Source organism: Pteropus alecto, unplaced genomic scaffold (genome assembly GCF_000325575.1).
Source record: "Pteropus alecto unplaced genomic scaffold, ASM32557v1 scaffold123, whole genome shotgun sequence".
In the NCBI taxonomy this organism is placed as follows: domain Eukaryota; kingdom Metazoa; phylum Chordata; class Mammalia; order Chiroptera; family Pteropodidae; genus Pteropus; species Pteropus alecto.
Window position 1 is genome coordinate 5,371,462 of NW_006433950.1, and position 22,239 is coordinate 5,393,700.

At 52.5% G+C, this 22,239-nt stretch overlaps 1 protein-coding gene across 5 annotated transcripts; it reads left to right on the top strand.

The window, feature by feature from the left end:
* Nucleotides 1-6: 6 nt before the first annotated feature.
* On the top strand, nt 7-6,058 carry LOC107195454 (vegetative cell wall protein gp1-like). 5 transcript variants are annotated; one of them, XR_001516601.2, is made up of 2 exons: nt 7-2,070; nt 3,074-3,161. XR_001516601.2 is itself a non-coding variant. In XM_015586966.2 (2 exons), exon 2 carries the CDS (start codon nt 3,639-3,641, stop codon nt 4,614-4,616), a length of 978 nt encoding a protein of 325 aa, XP_015442452.1. In that variant the 5' UTR covers nt 7-2,070; nt 3,634-3,638; the 3' UTR covers nt 4,617-6,058. The 5 variants fall into 5 exon arrangements, 3 of the variants coding, with proteins under 3 accessions (XP_015442452.1, XP_015442453.1, XP_015442455.1); XR_003045417.1 differs by having other exon boundaries at nt 2,730-3,144; XM_015586966.2 differs by lacking the exon at nt 3,074-3,161 and adding an exon at nt 3,634-6,058.
* The last annotated feature ends 16,181 nt before the right edge of the window (nt 6,059-22,239 follow it).

Below are 22,239 nucleotides of genomic sequence, written 5' to 3' on the forward strand. Positions count from 1 at the left end.
CGCTTCCCCCAAGACCGCTTCCGGCTCTTTTCCTCTGGGCGCTAGAAACTCTCCTCTCCTTCTTTCCCTCTCTCACGATGCCTTTTGCTCCCCTTTCCGTTCCCTTCGCTTCTCTCGGCCCCCGCCCCTCCTCCTGACACAACGCCGACCCCGCTGCGGCCCTGGCCTCTGCGCTCTGAGCTAAGGCGACCTAAGTTGCGGCTACTTAGAGTGCTGTGCGGGGGTGTGTGTCCGTATCTGAGTCTGTGTGTCCATCCCCCGTCCTCGCCCCCTCCCTCGCCCTTCCCCAAATCTCAGGTCTGACGTCTCGCCCTCTTATTCGACTTTTCCTTGCGTCTCCTTCCCAAGTCGCCAATCGCCGGGCGCCTTACCAGCGAGGCCGCCCACTCCAGTGGATACCGCGGGAAGGGCGGGGGCGGGACCGGGGCGCTCTGACTCCCTTCCCGCCCCAACTGGCCTGGGCCGCGAGGCAAGGGGAGAGGCGCGGGGCTGGGGGTTAATATCGGGTCAGCTCACCCCTCCTGCTTCCCGCCCGCCGGTACCTCTCCCCTGAAACCCCAGCATGGGTCATGAGTTCGGACCAGACCTTGGTCCAGGGCAGGCGCTGGGCTTATATTCAGCCTGCCCGCCCCCCCCTCCTCCTTTCCAGCTAGTACCTCTGTCGCCAGGCCACTTTCAGCCGGGTAGGGAGGGAGGGCGCTAGAAGAGGGTTCGAGGGGTGAGGGGATGGGCTGGGCTATGTTCTATTTGTCTTCAAAGGCTATCTCATTACCCAGGGGGGGCAAGGCTGCCCCCCCACCCAAGAGGACCAAACCCTGAAATTAGCCACATTAGCGCTGCCTCTGTGTCTTGGTGCGACTCCCTTAGAAACGGTGTGCTCGGCTGGGGGGCTGCAGAGTGGATGCGCTGGGGGTCCTGGAGAGCCAGGACCAGGAAGCGGGGCCTGCAGGCGGGGGCGGCGGCTAAGTGCGCGTGGGATGAGGGAGGAGCTGGGTGGCGGAGACTCTAGGAACTTTGCGAGAGTCCTTTGAGAAGTTCGCGTGTAGGCATTTTCGGTCTGTAGAGAGCCTTCGTTTCACTCTCCTCCCGCTCCCTGGTCTCAGCGCCAACCCGTTTTCTTTCTGCGAGGATCCTCCCATGGTCTCGAGTGGGGATGGGAGGCAAGACTTTTAGTTTAGTTTTTTTTTTTTGGTGGGATATTTCCTAAATCAAACCTGAAATCCCAGGAGCAGGGCGCCCACCTTCACGGATCAGGGCGTGCCACCACCGGGAGCCCCATGGAAATTCCCGCGGCTCAGGGCGAAAGGCTCTAGGCTGCTGCAGCAGAGACCCAGGCAGAGGCCAGGCCTGCAGCGGGGGCGCTCGGAAACTGCGCGCGGACCGCGACGCCGAGCCGAGGTTGACAGCCTGGCTGCGAGCCGGAAACTGTCCGCGGTGCGCTGATGGATAGAAGAATAAAATCCGAATTCCAGCAGAGTGGGAAGATCGGAGAGTCTCTGGTCTCAGCAGCTCTGGGGGAGCCCGGTTAGAGAAGGAACTCCCGCGGGCACCCAGGGTTCACGAAACTCCCATGCCCTGCCTTTTCTCGCCAGTCCTCACACAGGTCTGGGACTCCAGTAGGTGTGAATGCAGAGAAAACTGGGGGCTGGGGGCAAGGGAAAGTTCGCGCCATCAGATGTGGGGTTCGGGCGGGGAAACTGATCTGTGGCCTTCTCAGATTGGGTCTGGCTGCTTCTCCTAGCCCCTCCCTACCGGGTTCTGCCCGGTGCCCAGAGTTGGCCTTACTTAGCTGGACGCTCCCCTGGAGCAGGAGATACCAGGGGAAGCTCTGGCTCCAAACATCTTGCCCGGAGCCTGATTTCGTTTCTAATTAAAACTCTCCGTGAAATGGCATAGGGAATCGTGAGCTCGCCTTTTCCCGAAAAATCTCGGGGTTACAAAATGGAGGGTAACATTATTTCTGGGAGTGTTTCCCAGTTGTCAGACTCAAGCCTCGACAGCCCTGAAATCCTCGAGTCTGCACCAAGCGGTGGCACCAGACCAGGGCAGAGCCAAGGGCGAGATAACGAGGTAGGAAAACGGGGGGCTGCCCTTTAAATGCCTGCATGTAATACTGAAAATTGAACTCAGCTCTTTCAGGAGGAAAAGAGAAAACAGTGAGCCCCTTAGGTGTTTCTCCCGCATTAATCAGCTATTGACCTGGCCGCGTGGGACTGCAGGAGGCGGGAAGTCAAGGGAAGGGACGGGACTGCTCCCAGGGAACCAGCCACATCCGCCCAAGGATGCCCAGAGCCCAGAGGGTGAACCTCCAGCTCCCTCCCCACGCCGACCCAAGAATCTCCATTAATTAGATCCCGCCAGTCGCCCCAGGTCCCAAGCAGAAGCAGCCCCTCCACTACCCTCGTCTCCAGCTGAGGTCAGCCCTGCCCTGGCCTGAGGTGATCGGCACCCCACGATGGGGACTCGGAGTCCTGTGTAGCCAAGCCCCGACGTGGCACTGGCTCCCCAACTCCACCCGGCCGGTGGAGCCTGGTTTCAGACTAAACTCAAATCCGAGGACAGCTAAACTTTTCCCAGGGATTTTTAATCCAAGAGATGGGGTCAAAGTGACACACTCGCACAGGGAGAAAAAGCAGGTGCACGGGGAGTCGATTTGGGAAAAGCATGCAGGCGCAAAACCGCGCCGCACGCAAAAGCTTCATCACTTAGCCTTCTTTCAATGTTCCCAGCGTACACAGCGCTCCGGAGGCTTGCGGCACACGCCCTCTCCACGCGGCCCAGGGCGTGGGGAGTGCAGGGAGAGGGTGCCCAGAACACACGCTGGGCGCGCACAGTAGCGCTGGGCAGACGCGCACCAGGAGCCACGGCCCGACGTAAGCCCAGGGCCCGTGGGGCAGCATTGCACAAGAGCCGCGAGCCGCAAGTCACCAGACCTCTACCTGCCCCTTCCTCCCCCAGCCCCACGGTGTGCGCTCGCCTCCTCGGGGGCGGGGTGGGGTTGGGGGTGGAGATGGGACGCCACTGCCGCCTCTGATCTTCCCCGCCGAGGCCCATCTCTACCTATCCCTCCCAGGCCTGAAGTCCCCGGGCTGAGGGCGGCCCTGCGATCCCTCAGCTTCTTGCAGACGCCGCGGCGCACGCTTCCACCGCTCCCTCCCCCCCGCGCTCGGGTTACAGGTTAATGAAATGCTCGTTTTCCTCAGTCATTTGTTTTGTTTTCCTGCAAAGTTCTGATAAGTAGCTAACCAACGAAGCTTGTAATTACAATCTTACAGAAACCGGGCCGATCTGTATATAAATCTCACCATCCAATTACAAGATGTAATAATTTTGCACTCAAGCTGGTAATGAGGTCTAATACTCGTGCATGCGATAATCCCCTCTGGATGCTGGCTTGATCAGATGTTGGCTTTGTAATTAGACGGGCAGAAAATCATTATTTCATGTTCAAATAGAAAATGAGGTTGGTGGGAAGTTAATTTCTCTCCGCTCTGTGAAGCGTAGACAAGAATTTAATGATTTAATTACAGTTGTAAGCCCTTTCCATGAGACTTAAATTGAGCTGAGAATATTTTTTTTCCCCTTCTCTCTCTCTCCCTCTCTCTCTTCTGCATTCTCTCTCTCCGCTATTAGCAGCCATGGATGCCCGAGTGCGTGGCCTGGCGTCCGCACCGGGAGGGATTTGCGTCTGGTCAGGAATCCGGACCCCAAGTATCCCAGGAGACGCCGGCTGGCGGCCTCCAGAGCCGCCCTGGAATTGGCTGCTGTTCCCCACCATCTGCCAGGGCCTTGGAGTCCCTCCGTGGGTCCGGAGGAGCAACGGGGAATCTGGGACAAACTTTGTCAACTTTGCTGTCGGCGAAGGAGGGGCCGGGGGGAATGGCCGCTCCACGACGCACAAGGCCGGTCCTCAACCCAGGCCCCCGTACCACGAGCCAGCCTGGCCACCGGAGGAGGGGTGCGAGGCCGCGGCGGGCCGCCGGGTCCCCCGCTCCGCCCCTGCGCCGCCCCCACCTGGCCCGCGGCCCTGCGTCCCTGAGCAGCCCGAGGAGCGAAGCGCCCAGAGCGGGCAGGATGGAAGCGCGCCCCTCAGCGCGAGTGATCTCCTTTTTCTTTACCTTTCCAGGATCATCGCTTTCCCACCTAAGCGGTTTCGCTCCCCCCGCCCCCCACTGCCTTCCTCTGCGCATCAGTCTATCTCCCCCGCTTTCTGTGTATTCGATTCCGGGGCATTCATTTTTCCTTTTTCTTCTACTCCCTTCTTTGTTTTATTTGATTTTTCCTCTGGACCACTTTTCAGCTCATCTGTCTCCCTTTCGCTCCCTCCTTGTCCGCTTATTTTATGTCTCTTTCTCCCTCTTCCCGCCTCTGGGACCGTGTCCCCTCTCCCCGCATCCATCCGCATTTCTCGTCCTTTCTTTCCTCTCTCATCCCATCCTCTCCCGGTTCCGTCTGCCCCGCCTTGGCCTCGTCCCTTCCCCCGTGGATCTGCCTCCCCCACGGCAACCCCTCCTCATCCCTCTTGGCAGATGAATATTTCGCCTTATTGGACTCTCGGAGGCCAGGGCCGGGTGACCGGCTCGGCCAGCCTAGCACAGTTTCTTCATGCATATTGAGGAGATGGTAATGAGCGCGTTTGCATTGTTGCACGGAAATACTGCATTTCCTGCCGCAGTTCGGTGCGGGAGAGGGTGGCAGGGGGCCCAGGAGAGCTCCGTAATGGGCACCAGGCCTCGTGGCCGCAGCTGGCCCCCAAGGGGTTCCGTGGTGCTGGAGGCCAGGGGAGGAAGTGACCTTGTGGAGCTCAGGGTCTGGCCTCCGCCTCCTCAGGCTTCTCCACAAAGGCCGGCCAGGCTCCAGTCATTAAAGCCTCGTTATGGGATCCCCGCCTCGCTGGCCACCGTGCCTTGGCTCCCCCATCCCATGGGCCTCTGAGCCCCCTCCTCTTGTGTTCCCGGGCCTGTGATGGAGCGCCACCAGGAAATTAGTGCCTGACACCGTCGTCTAACGGCAATAAATTGTTTGTGATACTGAGTGACACGGTCGCGGGATCAAACGCAGCTGCGCCGTATACCCTGCTCCCCTCCCTCCTCCTTAATCTTCTAAGGTACGTTGGCATCGCCTGGTCAGGGAAGCTGGCTCGCAGGCCCCCGGCTGTGAAAACCCCCTTGAGCTTGAGATCAGCCAGACAGAGCCGACTGGCAGGACTTCATCATTCAAGAGGAGCCCATTCCTCCCTGAGAAGTCCCCAGAGCTCAGGAGACAGGACCCAGGCACATCTCTCAAAGGGGTGACAGGTTATGGAGTCAGGAGCTTCCGGGGCCAAACAGTTAGGCTCAGAGGGAACCAGTGTGCTCCTTGCTGGAAAGTCGGTAGGGCATGGAACCCGGCTGGAGACGCAGCAGAGGGGAAGCCTCTGGATGTTGGACATTTGCGCCGTTCGCCGTGTTCATCCCCCGAGTTCTCTTCCGGCTGCACGCTAGGAGCTGAGAGCTCTTGGTTCAAGACCGGAAACGTCAGGATCTGGCCTGGTGGGGCCCTGTGTCCTGTCGAGTCTCCCAAACTTCAAGCCCTCTGTTACCCCCTCAAATATTGTTTGCTTAACGTTTTCCCTTAAACTGACTCATTTTAAAGTATTCGAATATATGGTTTTGGAAAGAACACTTGATACGACTACTGTAAATTGAAAAGTAGTTATTACTCACCATAAAAGGAAATTGTAAAAGATAAAAACAACTAAAACCAAGCGATGTTAATACATTTTAGGCATGTTGCTTGCTTGGGAATAACTTCTAGCGGTCTGTGTGTGTGTGTGTGTGTGTGTGTGTGTGTAAGTGTGTCTAGACTAGCAGGTGTTGGAAGTGTTAAACACTGAATTTTTCTCAGAAGAAATGGGAGAATCGAAAAGGGAATGTTTCTTCTTATTCAATAATGTTAATCAACTGTCTCCACACCACCTACAATCACATCGAGGATGCTAAAAGCTGCACTGGTTTACGGATTACTAATGTCATGCTCTGTTGAAGAGTATGTTAAAAATTTAAGCTAAAACATAATGTGTTGCATTGTTCTTACTTACCAAATAATTGTGTTAAGCAGTTAAAAGAACATCGCGTTTAATTCTCACAATAGACCTATGAGGGAGATGCCCCCGGGGTAGCCAGGTATGGCTGAACAGGATGCTCGCAGAGCACGGGCATCCAGCTGAGGGGCTAAGAGGGTTTGAAATCCACTCTTCTGTGTGCGTCGAGTTGTGTGCCTTGGCCTAGGGCTGTGCTGGAGGAAAAGTACCTTTCTCTAATTTGTTTAAAGTTGGGGTATGACCTAGCTCTGATCTTAGAGATGGGGAAAACGAGGCTTAGAGAGCATGGCAAAGCCCAGACTGGACCCCCATCTGATATATTCTTAACTCTGACTTCTTTGGGGGGAAGATCAGGGTCTTCGGGGGTTTGAAGAGGTGTTGCTGGGGGTTTGGGAGGGGGATACCGGAAGACGAGCCCCTGGTTTGAGTGAAGAAAAAGGCCAACCAGGCTGCTGGGCTTTCCCTTCCCCTTCCCGTTAATCTTCACACTTCACGCAAATATTTGGAGAGGACCTGAGCAAAACTACAGCTGAGGCCAAGGGCCTGCGATGCCTGCTAAGGGCCAGGTCGGGGGCTGGGGGAGAAGGGAATCTAGTGCGCTTCAGCCTCGTTGTGCGTGCTGGACCTGTTTCTTGTCTTTTTTGGTTCAGTCTGCCTGTGTGGGTTTATAGATCAGAGCTCTGCCTTCTTCCCATCCACGCTCTTTGGAAAGTTCAGATTCTTAGAGTCAAAATGAACGGATTGCATTGCACCAGGGGTTGCAAATCAGGGGTCAACTCTAGCCACAGGCACTTTGGGGTGTGCGGTGGCGGGGTGGGTAGGAGCCAAAAGACTAAGCTCAGAGCGGGTCATGATAGGGCCAAAATGCGCCTTGGGTAAGTGTTTGAGTACTGACTAGATTTTTATGCATACAGACAGGGCCGGTTGCATGGGCGTGTCACCTGTGCACAGTGTCCCGTGCTTAGAAGCACCCCGCACTTGATTTGATGCTCGGCAGTTGCCAATTCTTGACATTCTTGAATAACTTTTGAACAAGGGGCCCACATTTTCGTTTTGCCCGGAGCCCTGAAGATTATGTAACTGAGCTTCGCACACAGGGGTGGATGAGGCATAAGACTGTCTCCGGGAGCCTTGCAGGCCTGCTGGGCGGCCGATGGGCCCACCGTAACTACATTACAGAGCTTTACGCATTCTGGGACAGAGTTGGGCCTTTGTACACGCTCTCCTGCATCTCGGTTGGGTCCAAGCCCCCATGAAGACATGCTCGAAGCTGCAAAGGAAACCAGCAAAAGCCATGGAAACCCAGAGAGGAAAACCAGCTGGGAAACCAGGTCCCATGATGCATCTGTTAAGGGAATGATACTCGGATTCATTTTCTACAAGAAGAATAAGGTCTTGGATTCTGAAATATTTTTGAAACCTTTGGAAAATCCCACTTTAATCACTGATGACAGTTTGACATTTTTCCAGCTGCCTGGAAGCCGTAGACAAGTCGAGCCGCTCGGCAGGGCACAGGCTGGCATGCTGGGATGTGTGTGGGTTCTAACCTCTCTCCCCCTCCCTAGCTCCTTGCGGCTTTGAGGAAAAAGGGAGGAAAATAAAAAAGCATAAACCAGGCTCTTGCAGTATTCGTGCCAGCCTGTGCCAGCCACATTCGGACTTTACTCCTGAAAGTGAAATCTTAATTGGGTAACTCATCTTTTTCATCTCCTCAGATCTATGGACTACCTACTTCTCTCTGGCATATGACTCTAGTAGGTTTGCTGTGCTTCCTTTTTTAGAGCCACCTCTTGGTCAGAAGGACTGTTTTACTGGCGCATGGGGTGCTGGGGACAACCCTTTGTTTCCTTACATGTGTCTTTCATGTGCAATCAAGACATGGGTGTGAATGATGATCCAGGTTCCATGTTCACCCGGCTTATTGGTTAAGGGTATGTGCTCAAACCCCAGCTTTGCCTCTTGCTCGCTGGGGGACCCTGGGAAAGTTACGTGTCCTCTCTGTGCCTCAGGTCCCCCATCTGTAAAATGGCTGTGAAAATTAAATGACTTAATACATGTAACTGCTTAGAACAGATAATTAAGTGCTTAGGTGTATAATTATGTATTTAATGTATTTTAAAAATACATATTTCCCATTTATTATTCTGTATAGATAAACTGCCACCTCCTTTAGCATATTCCCATCCATAAAAGGTAACACAGATGTAACACCCACTACCACCAGGTGCGTGTTTAAGCCCTTCACATGCCCGAAGTCACGCAGCTGGTTAGTGGCAGAGTCAAGATTCACACTCAGGCCTCTCGATCCTGAGTTACACCCTGCTCTCCGCTACTGTGATCTGCTAACATACACGACTCACGTGCTGCTGGGTATTTCAGGTTTCTCCTTTCCAGTAAAAATTTTAACTTCTTTTTGAAGAAGAATATACATACACCAAATGCATGGCTCATAAGTGTAGAACTCATTTATTTTCACACAGTAAAGACACCCACGTGACCAGCATCCACATCCAGAAACAGCAGGAGACAGTCCCTCGGGATCCCCTGAGTCCCCTTCCAGTCACTCCATCACCCCCAGATGCACCCACTAGCCCGACTTCCAAAAGCATAGATTAGTTTTGCCTGTTTTTATACTTTTTATGAAAACAGAATCATGCCCTGTGTATTCTTTAATTTCTGGCACCTTTTGCTCAACGTTACTTTTGTAAGGTCTGTGTCGCGGCTTGTGGTTGTAGATTGTTCATTTTCGTTACTACATCGCGTTCCACGTGCAGTTTATCTGCCAACTCTACCGCTGTCGGGCACTTGCATAGTTGTCATGAATGATGCTGCTAGGAACATTCTCGCAGATGCCTTTCGGTGGACATAGGGATGCCCTTCTGTTGGATGTGTATGTAGGCCTGGGGACCTGGCCATACATATGTTCAGCTTTACTAGATGCTGCCAGTTTGCCAAAGTGTTTTCAGGACACTGTGTGGTGGTGTTGCGGGTGTATGAAAGTAGGGGTTGGGCATTTTTTAAGCGATTTCCTTTTCTGACCATTGACTGGAAATAAAACATGACATCTGGACCTAGCGGCAGGCAGAGTCATCAAGACACGCCAAGGGGCTTATTTATGGGGTTTTGTTAAACATCCCACCTTTCTTAAATTTCTGCAGGATATCCTCTTCCTGTAAAATGGGCCAAAAGGGCAAACCATGCTGGTTTCGCGATGTCACTGACGGAGCTGACAGGCAAAGGAGCCAGAGGGGCCGATGCCGGGACCGGTCCCAGGGAGGGCATGAGCCTGGCCCTGCATCGCTCACGCCCCTCTGGATCTGCTGTGTGTGATTGGATGGTTTAGCTGCTCATCATCCAACACTGAGCGCTCCCAGCATGTGTGGCCAGCCACATGCTGGACACCAGGGACACAGTGGCACTCAGAGCTGGCTGGATGCCTGCCCTCCCTGAGCTTACATTCTCCTGAGGGTCTCAGATAGAAACACGAACATGAACCATTTTAAGCAAGTATTTTCAGAGCAGGGTAAGAACATGGAAAGAATAAAACAGGGAGATGGGAAAGCAAGTCGCTGGGGAGGGACATGGCCCTGGAGACAGCCCAGGGGAAGCCGGTGTGAGGACCGTCATTCACTGGATTAGAAATATCTGCTGAGCAGGGGCAGCCTGATGGGCGTGAGACCAGTGCGCTTGCTTTGAATCTTAACAATTTTTGAACAAGGGGTCCTGTTTTTATTTTGCCCTGGGCCTCGCGCATCGTGTAGTCAGTCCCGTCGGCTTGCTGAAGTCACCATCTCTCCCGGGTGGAGAGCAAAGACACTGCATGCACAGCGCCCCCAAGAGCTAACCCCGAGGGTGCCCTCAGTTTCGTCCCTGCACCCTCATTTCTCGGCATCGTACAGACTCTGAACCTGACTCTGAAGCTTCGGTGAGCGCAGCTCGGGGGCCAAATGGAGTAGCCGCTTTTGATGTGGGCTTCTCCTGGCTGAGAAACCCCGAGTTCCTGCCCCTGGAGGCCCCTGGGTGATTAATGACAATGGGGGCTTTCTCCATTGTGCGAGCCAGGAGGAAGGAAGGAAGAACACTGTAAAAGGAGAGGGTGTCCAAGTGCTGGGCCCTTGGACTTCGGGCCCCTGGGAGGGAAGTTTAACCCTTTGGCAGAAGGCCTGCTGGAACAGCTTCGGAGAGCCGGATGGGCCGGTGACCTGGGTCGGGCCGACGGGCTCTGACCCGGGGTCATCTCCATTGCACTTCGATGATCCAGCCACAGCATCAAGTCCAGCCGAGTCCCCGAGAGCTGCTGAGGACTTGAGACTCTGGCAGAACCCAAATCCTGGATTTGTCCACCAGTGTGTTTCCAACATCCTAGCAAACCCAGTGTCCCCACAGGGCCCGGGGCAATGGCAGACGGGGCCCCTCCGGGTCTGAGAGGGACCCCATTTCTATCGTCATGAGCTCCTCAATCATTCCCGAGAGTGAGGAAGCGCCAAATAAGGTTTCGAAAGATTGCGGTTCCGTTAGACATTTGCCACCAACAAATGAATGCATGTAACAAACACACACAGAATATCATACTCTGTGTGTGCGTGCACACGTGTGTGTGTACACATGCCCCCGGAAAGTCCTCATGAATGAGTTCGTTGATGTAAATTGTTGTAGGAAGCTGAGGGTCACCGTGGGTGCCCCAGGGAGCGCTGTGCCCCTGAGAAGCATGGCAAGCACGGGCCACCCCTTGTTGTTCGCAGCAGCATGGACATGGCACCCCGGCCGTCAGATCGCTCGTGGGGAAGGATGCGTTTCTGGGGCCGTCGAAGTCATTTGCTTATGACATGAAATGGCAAGAATGCCATCGGAGTGGGTTGCTCAGAGAGGTTTCTAGATTCCTGCGAGGGAGAAAGCAACGCCCCCTCGTGACCTGTCTGCCTGTCTCCCGTGTCGTTCCCCGAGACTTGCTTTTTGCCTCCCAAGGGGGCCAGGGCTGACGGAAGGCAAAGGCGCAGTTAGCATCGGGCACTGGCTTTTCTTCCTGTTGGCATGAGGCCTGGAGGAAGAGGTGCTCCGTGGGCGAGGATGAGGGAGAGTATTTCATACTTCATCTATGACTGGTCGCCCGGAGTGGGTGTTGTTCCCACGGGCAGAAGGCATGTGCCTAATTGCTCTTCTGAGGAACAGCCCTCCCAGGCGAGCCACACCTACTCTGTGCCAGAGAAGGAACGTGGTGCCCAGTGGTCGGAACCCCGGAGGGACAGGAAGAGGACCGGGGAGTGGTGACGTTTAGAGTGAGAGCTTTGGATTCAGACAGACCTGGGTCCTCACTCTGTCCCTCACTCGCTGGGTGACATTCAGATATGTTGTCACAAATGGCAATCTTTCACCTTTTTATGGATGAGTAGTATTCCACTGCATATATGTACCACAGCTTCTCTCTCCAGTCATCCATCGAAGGACACTTGGGTTGGTTCTATGTCTTGGCTGTTGTGGATAATGCTACAGTGAACATCGGGGTACATATATCTTCACGAATACGCATTTTCAAATTTTTGGGGTAGATGACCTGAAGAAGCAGTTAATGATGATGATGATGATGATGATGATGATGATGATGATGATGAAAGAGTCCAACATAATATTCCCAACTCTGTTCGTCACCTCCGGCCTACGTCGCCTTTCCTCTTCCTCCTTTCCACATGTCACATGTCACGGCCTCTCTACCAGATGTCCCTGGAATTCCTGCTCTGGCCAAAGAACAAGCTAGAGGTTTGGAGAACACGTGAGCTCCGCGCTCCAAGTCCTTCCTCATTCTTTGCAGTGGGACACACGTGGAGACCGATGATGAAATCAACGGGTGGAAGACTGGCCAACAAAGGGATCTGGATTCAGGTCCCGGATCCTCTTTCTGTTCGCACATGACTTTGTATAAACTGAAACTCTTTGAAAATTCAGTTTCCTTGTAGGCAAAACAGGGAAGTAATGTGCTTACTTCAAAGAGAGGTTAGGGTCAAACGAGTGATTTACAGGCTCTCCCAGGGCCTGACACGGAGTAAAGTCACGAGTGTTTGCTTCATCGTCACCATCCTGAAATGTTTTTCACCGACATGAAAAAGATATGTTGCCTTTCTTCTGCCCGAGGAAAGGGGTGACAAGACTCAGTTTCTCCTGAGTCCCTTTGTCGCTAATCTGGGGACCGTGTTGACCCAGTCAGAACTCCATCTCTCCCTTGCATCCTGAACTTATGGCGTGGTGGCATTGGCAGTCACCAACGACACTGGGCCACAGACCTCCTGCTGGGAGTGGCCATGCATAGCCAAGACCTGTCCTCCCTCCATCCTCCGGAGCCAGTGGAAGGGCTGGGCACAGCCAGTGGCTCGGGCAGCCATGGGGGTCTTTAAAATTGATTAACTTTAAAGTCTGGGAGAAAAGTCACATTCGATTATTGTCTATGTGTTGTTGGGGAAAAGAAGAAATCTCGTGTGTTTTGGCCGCCGCCCCATTGGTTTGCGTGTGTGTTGCTGGAGAGACCCGACTCTTTCCTTCTTTGCCACAAAGCACCCACATTCTCTTTAGGGTCCCAACGATGAGCAAAACCATCGTCTCAGATGGAGCACACGGTGATGACTTATGGATAGGGTTTTTTTTTTTCTCTCTTTTTCTAGTTGAAGTGCTAGGATTCTTTTGCCTAAAGTTGTGAGATCGTCTCGTAGGCCAGGAGGTGGGGAGAGCGAGCACCGGCAGAAATCCCTTCCTCTGCAGGAGGCTTGATTGGAATTCTGAGAAGTAAAGGCAATTTGGAACTCAGAGAGAAGCGGAGGGCTAACCGGCAAATTAAGGTTTTTTTCCTCCCTCTCTTTCTCTCACTCTTTCGGCTTAATTTTTCTCCCTGTCTTTCTGAGGTTCCTTGTCCCATTTCTCTCTGCCAAGCTATTTCTATTTTCTGCCCCCGAACCCAGGTGAAACCTCTAACCCTTCAGGAAACTCTGATTATTTCTGATTAACTCCTTGTCTTAGTCTGGACTCCCCCAAAAGCAGATCCTAGGGCAAAGGCCAATCGATGTGTAGGTAGTTGACTTGGGACAACCCTGTGGAGCAGGAGCACAGGATGGCGTGGGGTGTCGGGGGTGGCAGGCGAAGCAGGAAGAGCAATGGAGCCGACACAGGGCTGCGTTATAAAACACATATCAGCACCATCGCCCTGCCCCCACCCCGGGGGGAGTGAAAGGGGGAATTTTCTCTCATCCGTTTCCACCCCTGCTGGTCAAGGGCGGCCCCTGGTATTTTGGGGGTGTACATGCCTGGCGAATGCTGTGTAAGTTCCCAGAGACCCAAGAAACCCCACAGTATCAAAGATGCCCCAGGGCAGGAAGTGAAGAGAACATGGCAGAGTCTTGACCTTGCAAGGGGCTATCTGCCTGTCACTGCCAGAACCTGCTCGAGGCCCAGGTGGAGCTGACCTCCACAGCAGTGGCTAGACCAGGAGGAGCCAAGATGTGCCCCACACCGACCTTGGAGGCTCAAAGGTCGGACAGACACCCAGGAATGTAATTCGGCATGTAAATAGCACTTAAAGCTTAAGAGAATTCAACAAGGGCCTGAGTTCAAACACCTGCTTCGATGATTGCTGAAGTGACATCTGTTGGGTACCTTAATTCTGTTCTCTAATTTTGCTCCTGCCCTGCTCGTACCCTAAACACAGGCTCAGCCTGTTGGGTACAAGCGACAGGCCAGATCACAGTCAAGACCACGACTGGCAGCATGCACCTTACAGATGGGCTACGAGGGTTAGATCAGATCAGGTGTGTAAGGCACCTGGTACATAATAATTGCTACCCAAACAGGGTCACTGGCTTACTCAGCTATATTATTATTGCCGTTGTTTTGGAGTTCTGAGTATTGTGGAGCAGTGATAGAAAGGGTTAAAGACAAGTGGAAATGTCTTTCTATTTTATCAGGAGGATATATGTTTAGTTGGATGTGCCATGTGTTTTCTGGGTCCCTAGCATGAGCTCGGCACCGTGTGGGACACAGTAGAATGCGGGAGAGGGACGCTGTAGCGGAGGCTGTTGGTATCCCACCCACGTCCCCACCGTCTGCCCCAGGGGCCACCTGTGGCCCGTGTGGACCATTTCGTGGACAATGGCTTCCTGCCTGGAGCACTCGCCTCTGCTGCCTGAGGGCTCTGTTTGGTTGAAGGAGAATGCTCAGTCTCCGGGTGGAATGTGCTGGAATATCGCTAACACCTCCAGGAGCAGCAGCCGCCCACCTGAGGCAGGAAGTGGTGGAGACATGCCCGGCTCCCTGACCCCCCTCCCCACCCCAGCCCCCCGCCCCGGGGAGCAGCTCTCAGGTGTGCCCTGCACACTCTCAGCTCATCCCAGGCGACACTGAGCCCTGGTCACCCAGCTTTTCTGGGCTTCTGTCCCTCTCCGTCTTACTCTCCTCTCTCACTGGGCTTCCTGGGGTCATGACCTCACCCAGAATACTTAAAACATCATTTTAAGATTTTGTTCTGATTGGAGAAGTAATTCTTGCTCGTTATGAAAAATCCCGACGTCACAAAAATGCGCGGCGTAGAAAACCATAGTTCTTTCAGGTGCCAGGCCCCTCCCCCTGCAGCCGTAACTATTCTTGACGTGTTCGTGAACACTTATCTGGGCTTCGACAAAGACGGCTATTTGTATGATAAAAAAAAATGGAATCATGTTCTGTAACTTTTCCTCATGTAATATATATTTCCCAAAGCAGTCCCTATAAAACTACCCCAATCTTTTTGGTAGCTGCCTTATCCATCAGTAAGAGAGTAGCCAGTACTTTACATACCTAAGACCCTATTGATGAACTGTAGGTTATATCTGGTATTTCGCTTCTATAAACAATGTGCAGTAAACCTGTTGACAACGATTCTGTGCGTCCGGGTACCAGCATTCTCACGGGCTGAGTTCTTAGAAGTAGGATTGCTGGTTCAGGGAGAACATAAATTTAAAACACTAATAGACACTGTCCAGTTGTGCTCCAAAGCGATTTTACCGATTTATGCTCACGAGGTTTTCTGTCCCTGGCTGGGAGGTTGGTGTGGTCTTAGGGCTGACGTGAGCCAGCGAGAGGAGGGGGTCGGGGATCAGGCTCAGCCACCCCAAATACGTACCTGCCACCTCTTCCTTTCTATCAGGCTCACAGACGCCTACCCTCCTGAAGCTGCACTAGAATCTCATCTCTTTCCTCTTTTGGGGGGACCCTGGAGAATGGGGAGTAGAGCATTTCAATGTCTGGAAAGCACAGGGAGGCTTGGAATATTTTTGTGTTTCTGGCCTATGTGTTTCTGTCTAATCAGCAGGGAAAACAGTGCCTGGAGGCAGACCTGAATCCCACACCTGCCATGTCCAGAGTGTACAACTTTGGGTCAGTCACTGAAGCCTCTAGTTTGGTTTTTCTCACTTGAAGAATGGAGACCAGAAGACTTTCCTGACGCGGTTGCGAGATCGGGTTAAGCTTAACCTAACTGCTGGAATAGGAAGCCTCGGTCTCAATGGCTTAACACGATGGACATTTACTTCTCATGGGATGCTCTGAATGAGTGTTTCTGGTTGGTGGACGGTCTTCTTCAAGTGGCGGGTCAGGCACCTTCCAGCTTCGGCTCTTCGCACAGCTTCCAGGTTCCCGCACTTGTGCGTATCCAGTGGACGAGGAGAAATGAGCATGGAGGGTTGCCCGTGGGACAGGGTATAGGCCAGGCCTGGAAAGGGTGCACGCCACACCTGCCTGTGTTCCACTGGTTGGAACTCTGGCAGCCACGAAGAGGCACCTTCTGGAACTCTGGGCGTGGGGAGCATAAATGATGGACAGCGCAGCGGCCATCCTTCATGTTTACCATCACATTCACGTGGAGGGAGGTCCGCTAAGCAGAGCAGAGGTCTTCAGCCAGGCCCGTTCTGGCAAGACCAGGACTCGTCCAATGGGTAACTCTAGCTGGAGACTCCCCCCTTGGCCTGGCAGAAGCTTTCTCGGAAGTGCGATGTAGTCTGAGACTCTTCCTACTCAATCCTCCTTTCTCCCCCACTTTATTCCCATAAAAGTCAGTTCCTCATGTGGCCTGAAGGCTCTCCCTGCTTTCTTTATCTCCTCCCTCCAATAAAACCCTTGCAGGCGTAATCCCATCTTGGAAGCTACTCCTCAGCCAACCTGAGCAATTGAATGCACATGGCTACACTTAACTGCAAGGGAGTCTGGGAAATGTAGTTTATCCGTGTGTCCAGGAGAAAAAAGAAGTGCATCTGGGGAACAGTGAGCTAATCTCTGGTACAGATATTATGGGGATTAAGGTCATATGTAAAGCATTCGGCTCTGTGCCTGACACACGGCAATGCAGTCAGTGGCTTTTCTCGTCACTATTGCCATTCGTGTGGATGCGGTGTGTCTCCTGCTCGTCATCACGTGTGGCTTGGCCCAGCAAGCGGTCTGGGACTGGGTGGGGTTCCTTCAAATCAGAGCAGAGAAAGTCATAGGCACGTGTCCCAAGATGGAGGTGATCAGCCGGAGAGGAGCCACCTCTGGGGACATCTGGCAACAGCCAACTCGCCCTTGAAAGTCACTCACACGCCAGAGGAGAGTGGGTACCATGGTGTGACAGGACCGGCTTAGCCAACTCGGGCCCTGGGGAGATGCCTGCACATCCCGCGGGAGCACCCTCGGCCATCCCCAGCATCGCCCCTCCCGCCTGCTTCCCGGGGCCGCCCCTGCCTTAAAGAGTTCCATAAATGCTGATAATTGCTGCATTACACTTCAGTTTACTATTTTCTCTGGGTGCAGGTATGCGGAGGATATGAGGCCTCGCTGCATTTACATACAAATTGAAGATTTTTATTAATCAGTCCAGTACCAGGGAATCCAACGGCAACAGTCCATCAGGCCCTTAAATACATTTGGCGACATTTTTACCATGCATTAGCATGATAGGGCAAGGCGAATATAATGTACCAATGATTGCTTTTCTATTGAAAGCACAAACGGTTTCATTTTTCCTGTCATCTCAAATAAGTGTTAAAGAGGGTTTGGAGGCTGTTGTGTCCGTGCCTTATGCTCGGGACTTACAAACACTGATGAGCGCATTAAATAACCATTAGCGTCTCGGCCTGGGCCGCGGTACCGTCCCTCCTCTTCAGAATTTATTCTTTGATTTAAAGTGAAGGCAATCTGTAGTTGCTTTCATAAAGTCCTGCGGCCCCTCCATGCTCCCTCCAACAAAATGCATTACAACAGTAATTTTATGACTGTTAAAATAACTGTCGTTAACAAGCACTTAATTAAAATGTACAATAAATAGCCGAGTGCAGCCTTATCTGCTCTCCGAAGCGGCCGCGGCCCGAGACCGCAATGCCCAGGCCTGCTGTTGCCCAGCTTGTTTGCAGATTAATTGCTTTTCAAGCTGGCAGGAGCTGCCTCTTCAGCAGCCAGATCGTAAATGACCAGATAGGGACTTTATCAATCAAGCGAGTGCGTCTGTGACTGCTGGTGGACGAGCGAGAAGGCCGGGAGCAGGCGGAGGGCACGCCTTGGGTAGGTGGCATTACTGACTGGTGGGGCGGGGGACGGTGCGGAGTGGGCAACCACGGAGGTGGCAGAATCTGGGTGATGGAGAAAACCTGGATGGGGAGCCCCCGCTGCACTGGGTCACTGCAGGACGCCTCTGAACAGCTCTGGCATGATGACGATAATAATGATAATAATGATAATAATGATGATAATAATAATAATAATAATGATAGTTTTGATAATAATAGTAATAACTAGCACTTCTCGTGTTACCAGGACTTTATTTTTATCAACTTATTCAATTCTCACCACGACTTTTATTAAGTAGTCGTTTTCAGGCGTCTCATTTGTAGAGGAGGAAACGGAATCTCGAGAGGTCAAGTGACTGTCCCAAGGTCACACTGTGTTTGTTCCTAAGTGGCTCGGCTGGATTCCATGCCCAGGCAGGATTGCTTCGTGGGTGACACAGTGGACCTGGGGTCATCACGAGCCTATCGAGTGCCTGGAGCTGTGCTAAGCTCTTCACATTTATTACTTCCTGTGAGTGCGCATTCCTGTAATAAGGACACATTTGTAAGTCGCCTACTGTGTGTCAGGCCTGTGCCAGACACTCGAGGGACAGTGGTAAGCCTCAGGGACCTGTCCCTGCCCTTATTCAGCTGACAGGCTGTGGGAAAGACAGCTGTTGAGCAGGTAATGGAACCGCAGAGCACAATTCCTTAAAAACGGGGTGTGCGTGTGTACATGCGTGTGCGCGCGTGCGTGTGTGTGCGTGCGTGTGTGTGACTGGAGTCAAGGCAAGCTTCCAGGAGGAAGTGACTTTTAAGCTGAGGCAGAAATGGAGCAGGGACCAACCAGGGGAAAGGCAGGGGACTAAGTGTTCTGGGCAAGGGGACAGCGTTCGTGAGGGTCCACAAGAGAGTGGGCACACGGAAGAGCACCATGCCGTTCTGAGCAACCAACGGAAGTTCGAGATGGCTGGCCTTCAGAGTGGCATGTGTGAGTGGCAAGGGGTGAAGCTCAGGAAGCCACAGGTGCTGGGAAAGGGGGTCCTTTGACCCCAGGGGGGTAAGCGGGGCACCGATTTTTATTTTCGAAGGGGCCTTATCTGGAGAAGGGTCTTGTCAGCAACTTCGTAGGCATCATTATTCTCTTTTTCGCAGCTAAAGAGACAGAGGCATATAGAGGGAGGGTTAACAGACTTGCCCGAGGTCCCTGGGCCAGAGGCACCTGAGGGCAGATCACGTGGGTCGGAGGCCAGCTTCCCACACAGACTCCCAGAGCTCAGCCACCTCTGCGCGGTTCCCTCCACGTGGCTCTTGTCACAGCCCAGGCTGGAGAGTACTTTGGGTTTTGGGTGGTGAAAATGATTATCTTAAAAATGTAAATTATCTTCCTCCGGAAGTCCATTTGGCTATGGTTCCTCCCCATTCCCCAGGCAGCGGGGTGAATGTGGGAGGTAAATCTGGGAACGATGGGTAGAGATGCTTTATGTCTCAGGATAAAACATAAGAGCCAACCACTTGGCTGAAGCAACACAACCATTTAATCGTATTCTGCAGTGAGAGGCCTGGAGAGGGGCAGCTTCAGTGCTGGCGAGGAATTCGGCCCCGCCGCAGAGGACTGGGCTCTTTATGTCCCCTTCTGCTCTTCTCCATACCTGGCCTTGCGTTCTGAGACTTTCGTAAAATGGTCATGAAGTAGCTGCCACATTAAAGGTGGGAAGGGAAGGGGCTTTTCTGAAAACAGGCAGCATCCTTCCCCTTATGTGTCATTGGTCAAGTCTAAGTCACATGACCATCTCTAGCTGCAAAGTATGCTGGGAGAGCACCCGTCTAGCAGCCTGCCCGTCATGAGTGCTGGGCACATGGCCACCACGAACAAGCAAAGTCTCCCGGCAAGACAGACAGGGCAGAGTGGATGGTAGGGGGGCAGGCATCGCTGTCTGCCGTGGTGCCTGGAAATTACTGTGTGTCAGGAATTGGGCTAAGGCGCTTTGCATGGATTCCCTCAAGGGGCCCGAAGAGGGAATGGGGGACTCTGGCTTGGACTGAGGTCTGTCTGACTCCAGAGCTCCTGATGTCAACCTCCAGGCCATGATTATGTGGCTGCCAAGGGATAAAGGAGGCTCCCTCAGATCCCCAGACACCTGTGGGCAGAGAGCCCCATGCCGCGTCTGTGGCCAGGCCCACTAGACCTTCAGACATCAACCCGACTCTTGGTTCTCTCTCCCGTGGGCCAGTTCATCCATCCCATTGTCCTCGACCACCTGGCAGGGAGCACCTGTCTCTCAACGCCTCACAGTGACCTGATTTGTGGTGAAATATAGATCTTAGAGTCATTTCAAAGAGTCAGTTGCATTACAGTAAGGAAAGCTCCTCTCACCCCGCAAAAGGATGAATAGAAGGCAATGGTAGATTTTTAAAATAAGAAAGCGATCAAACTCTTTTTGAGATGTCTGTGCGTGTGTGGTCTCTGTGGCCGGTGTACAGCATCCCTCTCCCACTGCGGAGGGCCCTGGTAATAAAGCGAACACAGGCAGCTGAAGGGTACCTGGCTGCGTCCACAGCCTGCAAATGCACGGGGCTCCTACTAATTTGCAAGCTTTATTCATGTGGCTCCTTCCCAGCCTCACAAATGAGTGGAGACCAGCCAAAGGACTGATCTGGAAACCAGTGCAGACACAGATGCCGCTGTCGGGGGCGGGGGGAGGAGAAGGAGACGCTTGGCTTGGCATCTCAGAAGATATTTAATGGAGGTCTCTACCTGGCTGTTATTTAAACAAACACAAAAAGACGAAGGTGAAGAGTCCAGGGAAAACGCTGGGAACCGTCAGCAAACAGGGGAGCTCAGCTGGGAGGGAGGTGCTCTGTGTTTGTGTCAAATCTATTTGCATCAGAATCCTGCAGGGACAGAAAGGCCCAAATGCAGAGTGAGTATGCACAGCCATTTGCCGGTGCAAAAGCCTGGGGAGGAGCAGGGTGGGCCACCAAGGGGCGTGAGAGGGGCGCAGCCCCCGGTGGCCAGCATCTCCTGTGTGCATTCATTAAAGGACCAGCTTGGTGGCCCGGTGGAGGAGAGGACGCGTTACTTATGCACCAGGCAGAGCCTTCCCCAGGCACGCACCGTCAGATTGATTATGATTCCCTTGTTTGGAGTCCTGTGGCTGAGCGTGTGTTGTGTGTACTGGAGCAGCCGCCCTGCTGACGGTCCCCGTCACTTTTCACCTCCTCTGGCTTGGTTCCTCCCGAGAAGGCTCGCCCATGGAGATCAGCATGGTGGGATGGGAAGGGCGGAGGTTTATAGTTGGATCGAAAAGTCCCACTGTGGACCTTGTATCGCTCTGGGCAGGTTGCTGTCTTGATGAACTGCAGTTTCTTCTTTGGGAAAATGGGTATCATTTTTCACGGCGCTGTTAGAAGCGTTAAGGACGTCATGGGGCAGTGACCGTCCTCTCTCCTTTGCTCTCTCGCGTGTTAGACTCAGATTTTGTTGTGTTTTTCGCCAAAAGGCCACAGATCTGAAAGAGAAACCTAGGGATCCCTGACTCAGCGTTTGCAACATGTGGGATGAAGGCCAAGGGTCAAGGCCATGGGCAGAGAGGCACTGAGTGGCATTCCGAGTAGAATTTCATGGAGGGAAATGTGTTGCCTTTTCGACCCTCTCCCAATCATAATTAAATCAAGGAAAAAAAAAAGAGTCTCAGTTGGTCTTGGTATGCCCTCACCATCGCCCGACTTTTTTCGATCTCCTCTTAAAACAAAGACAGACCACAGAGAAAATAGAATGGTGGTTACCAGAGGCTAGGAGAAGTGGGGTGCGGGAAGTCATTTGAGGGGTTTGGAGTTTCAGCGAGGGAAGACGGAGGAAGTCCTGGGGACAGATGGTGGTGACAGCGCCACAAAACACACCAGTACACATAATGCCGCGGAGCTGCGCACGTAAAAATGGCTAACGTGGTAAATTTTTTTGTTATGTGTATTTTATGACAGTAAAGACAACAGGAAACAAAAACAAGGGTCAGGCTTCCGGAAGAGGTTGTGGTAGGCAACGGCGTCCAAGCAGACTTTCATCACGTTATTTCATTTCATTTTATTTCATTTTATTTTATTTTATTTTATTTCATTTCATTTTATATTTGGTGTGGATAATGCCAGTCTTCAGATTTGTGACCTCACTTGCTTGCCTAAGGGAGTTATTTTTCTGACTTACAAGTTGTTTCAAACTGTTTCCCAAATCTTTCCAGTACTGAAGTGCGAGTGTAAACATATCATAATAACATTCACTGGAAGACTTTTAAATATCTAATTATCTCCTAGTGCTGTTTGGGACAACACTGCACCTTGCCTGAGTATTTCCAGACTATATTATTGTATCCATTTCTCTAGCAAATTCAGTCTAAGTTAAAGGTAAGGTGTTCCTTTAAGAGATTTTTTATGGCACTTTCCACTTCCACCTCAAACCCTGTTTTCATATTTTTAATTCTACCTTACAAAATGTTACAACCAGAAAGCCCACATTCCAGTGAAAACGTTTTTCTTCATTAATGGCTTCGCCATAAAGAGAGCATGGATACAATGAGAATTCTTTTTTCCCCCCGGTCGCTTGGCTATCATAACTTGGCACTCCTCTCCTTT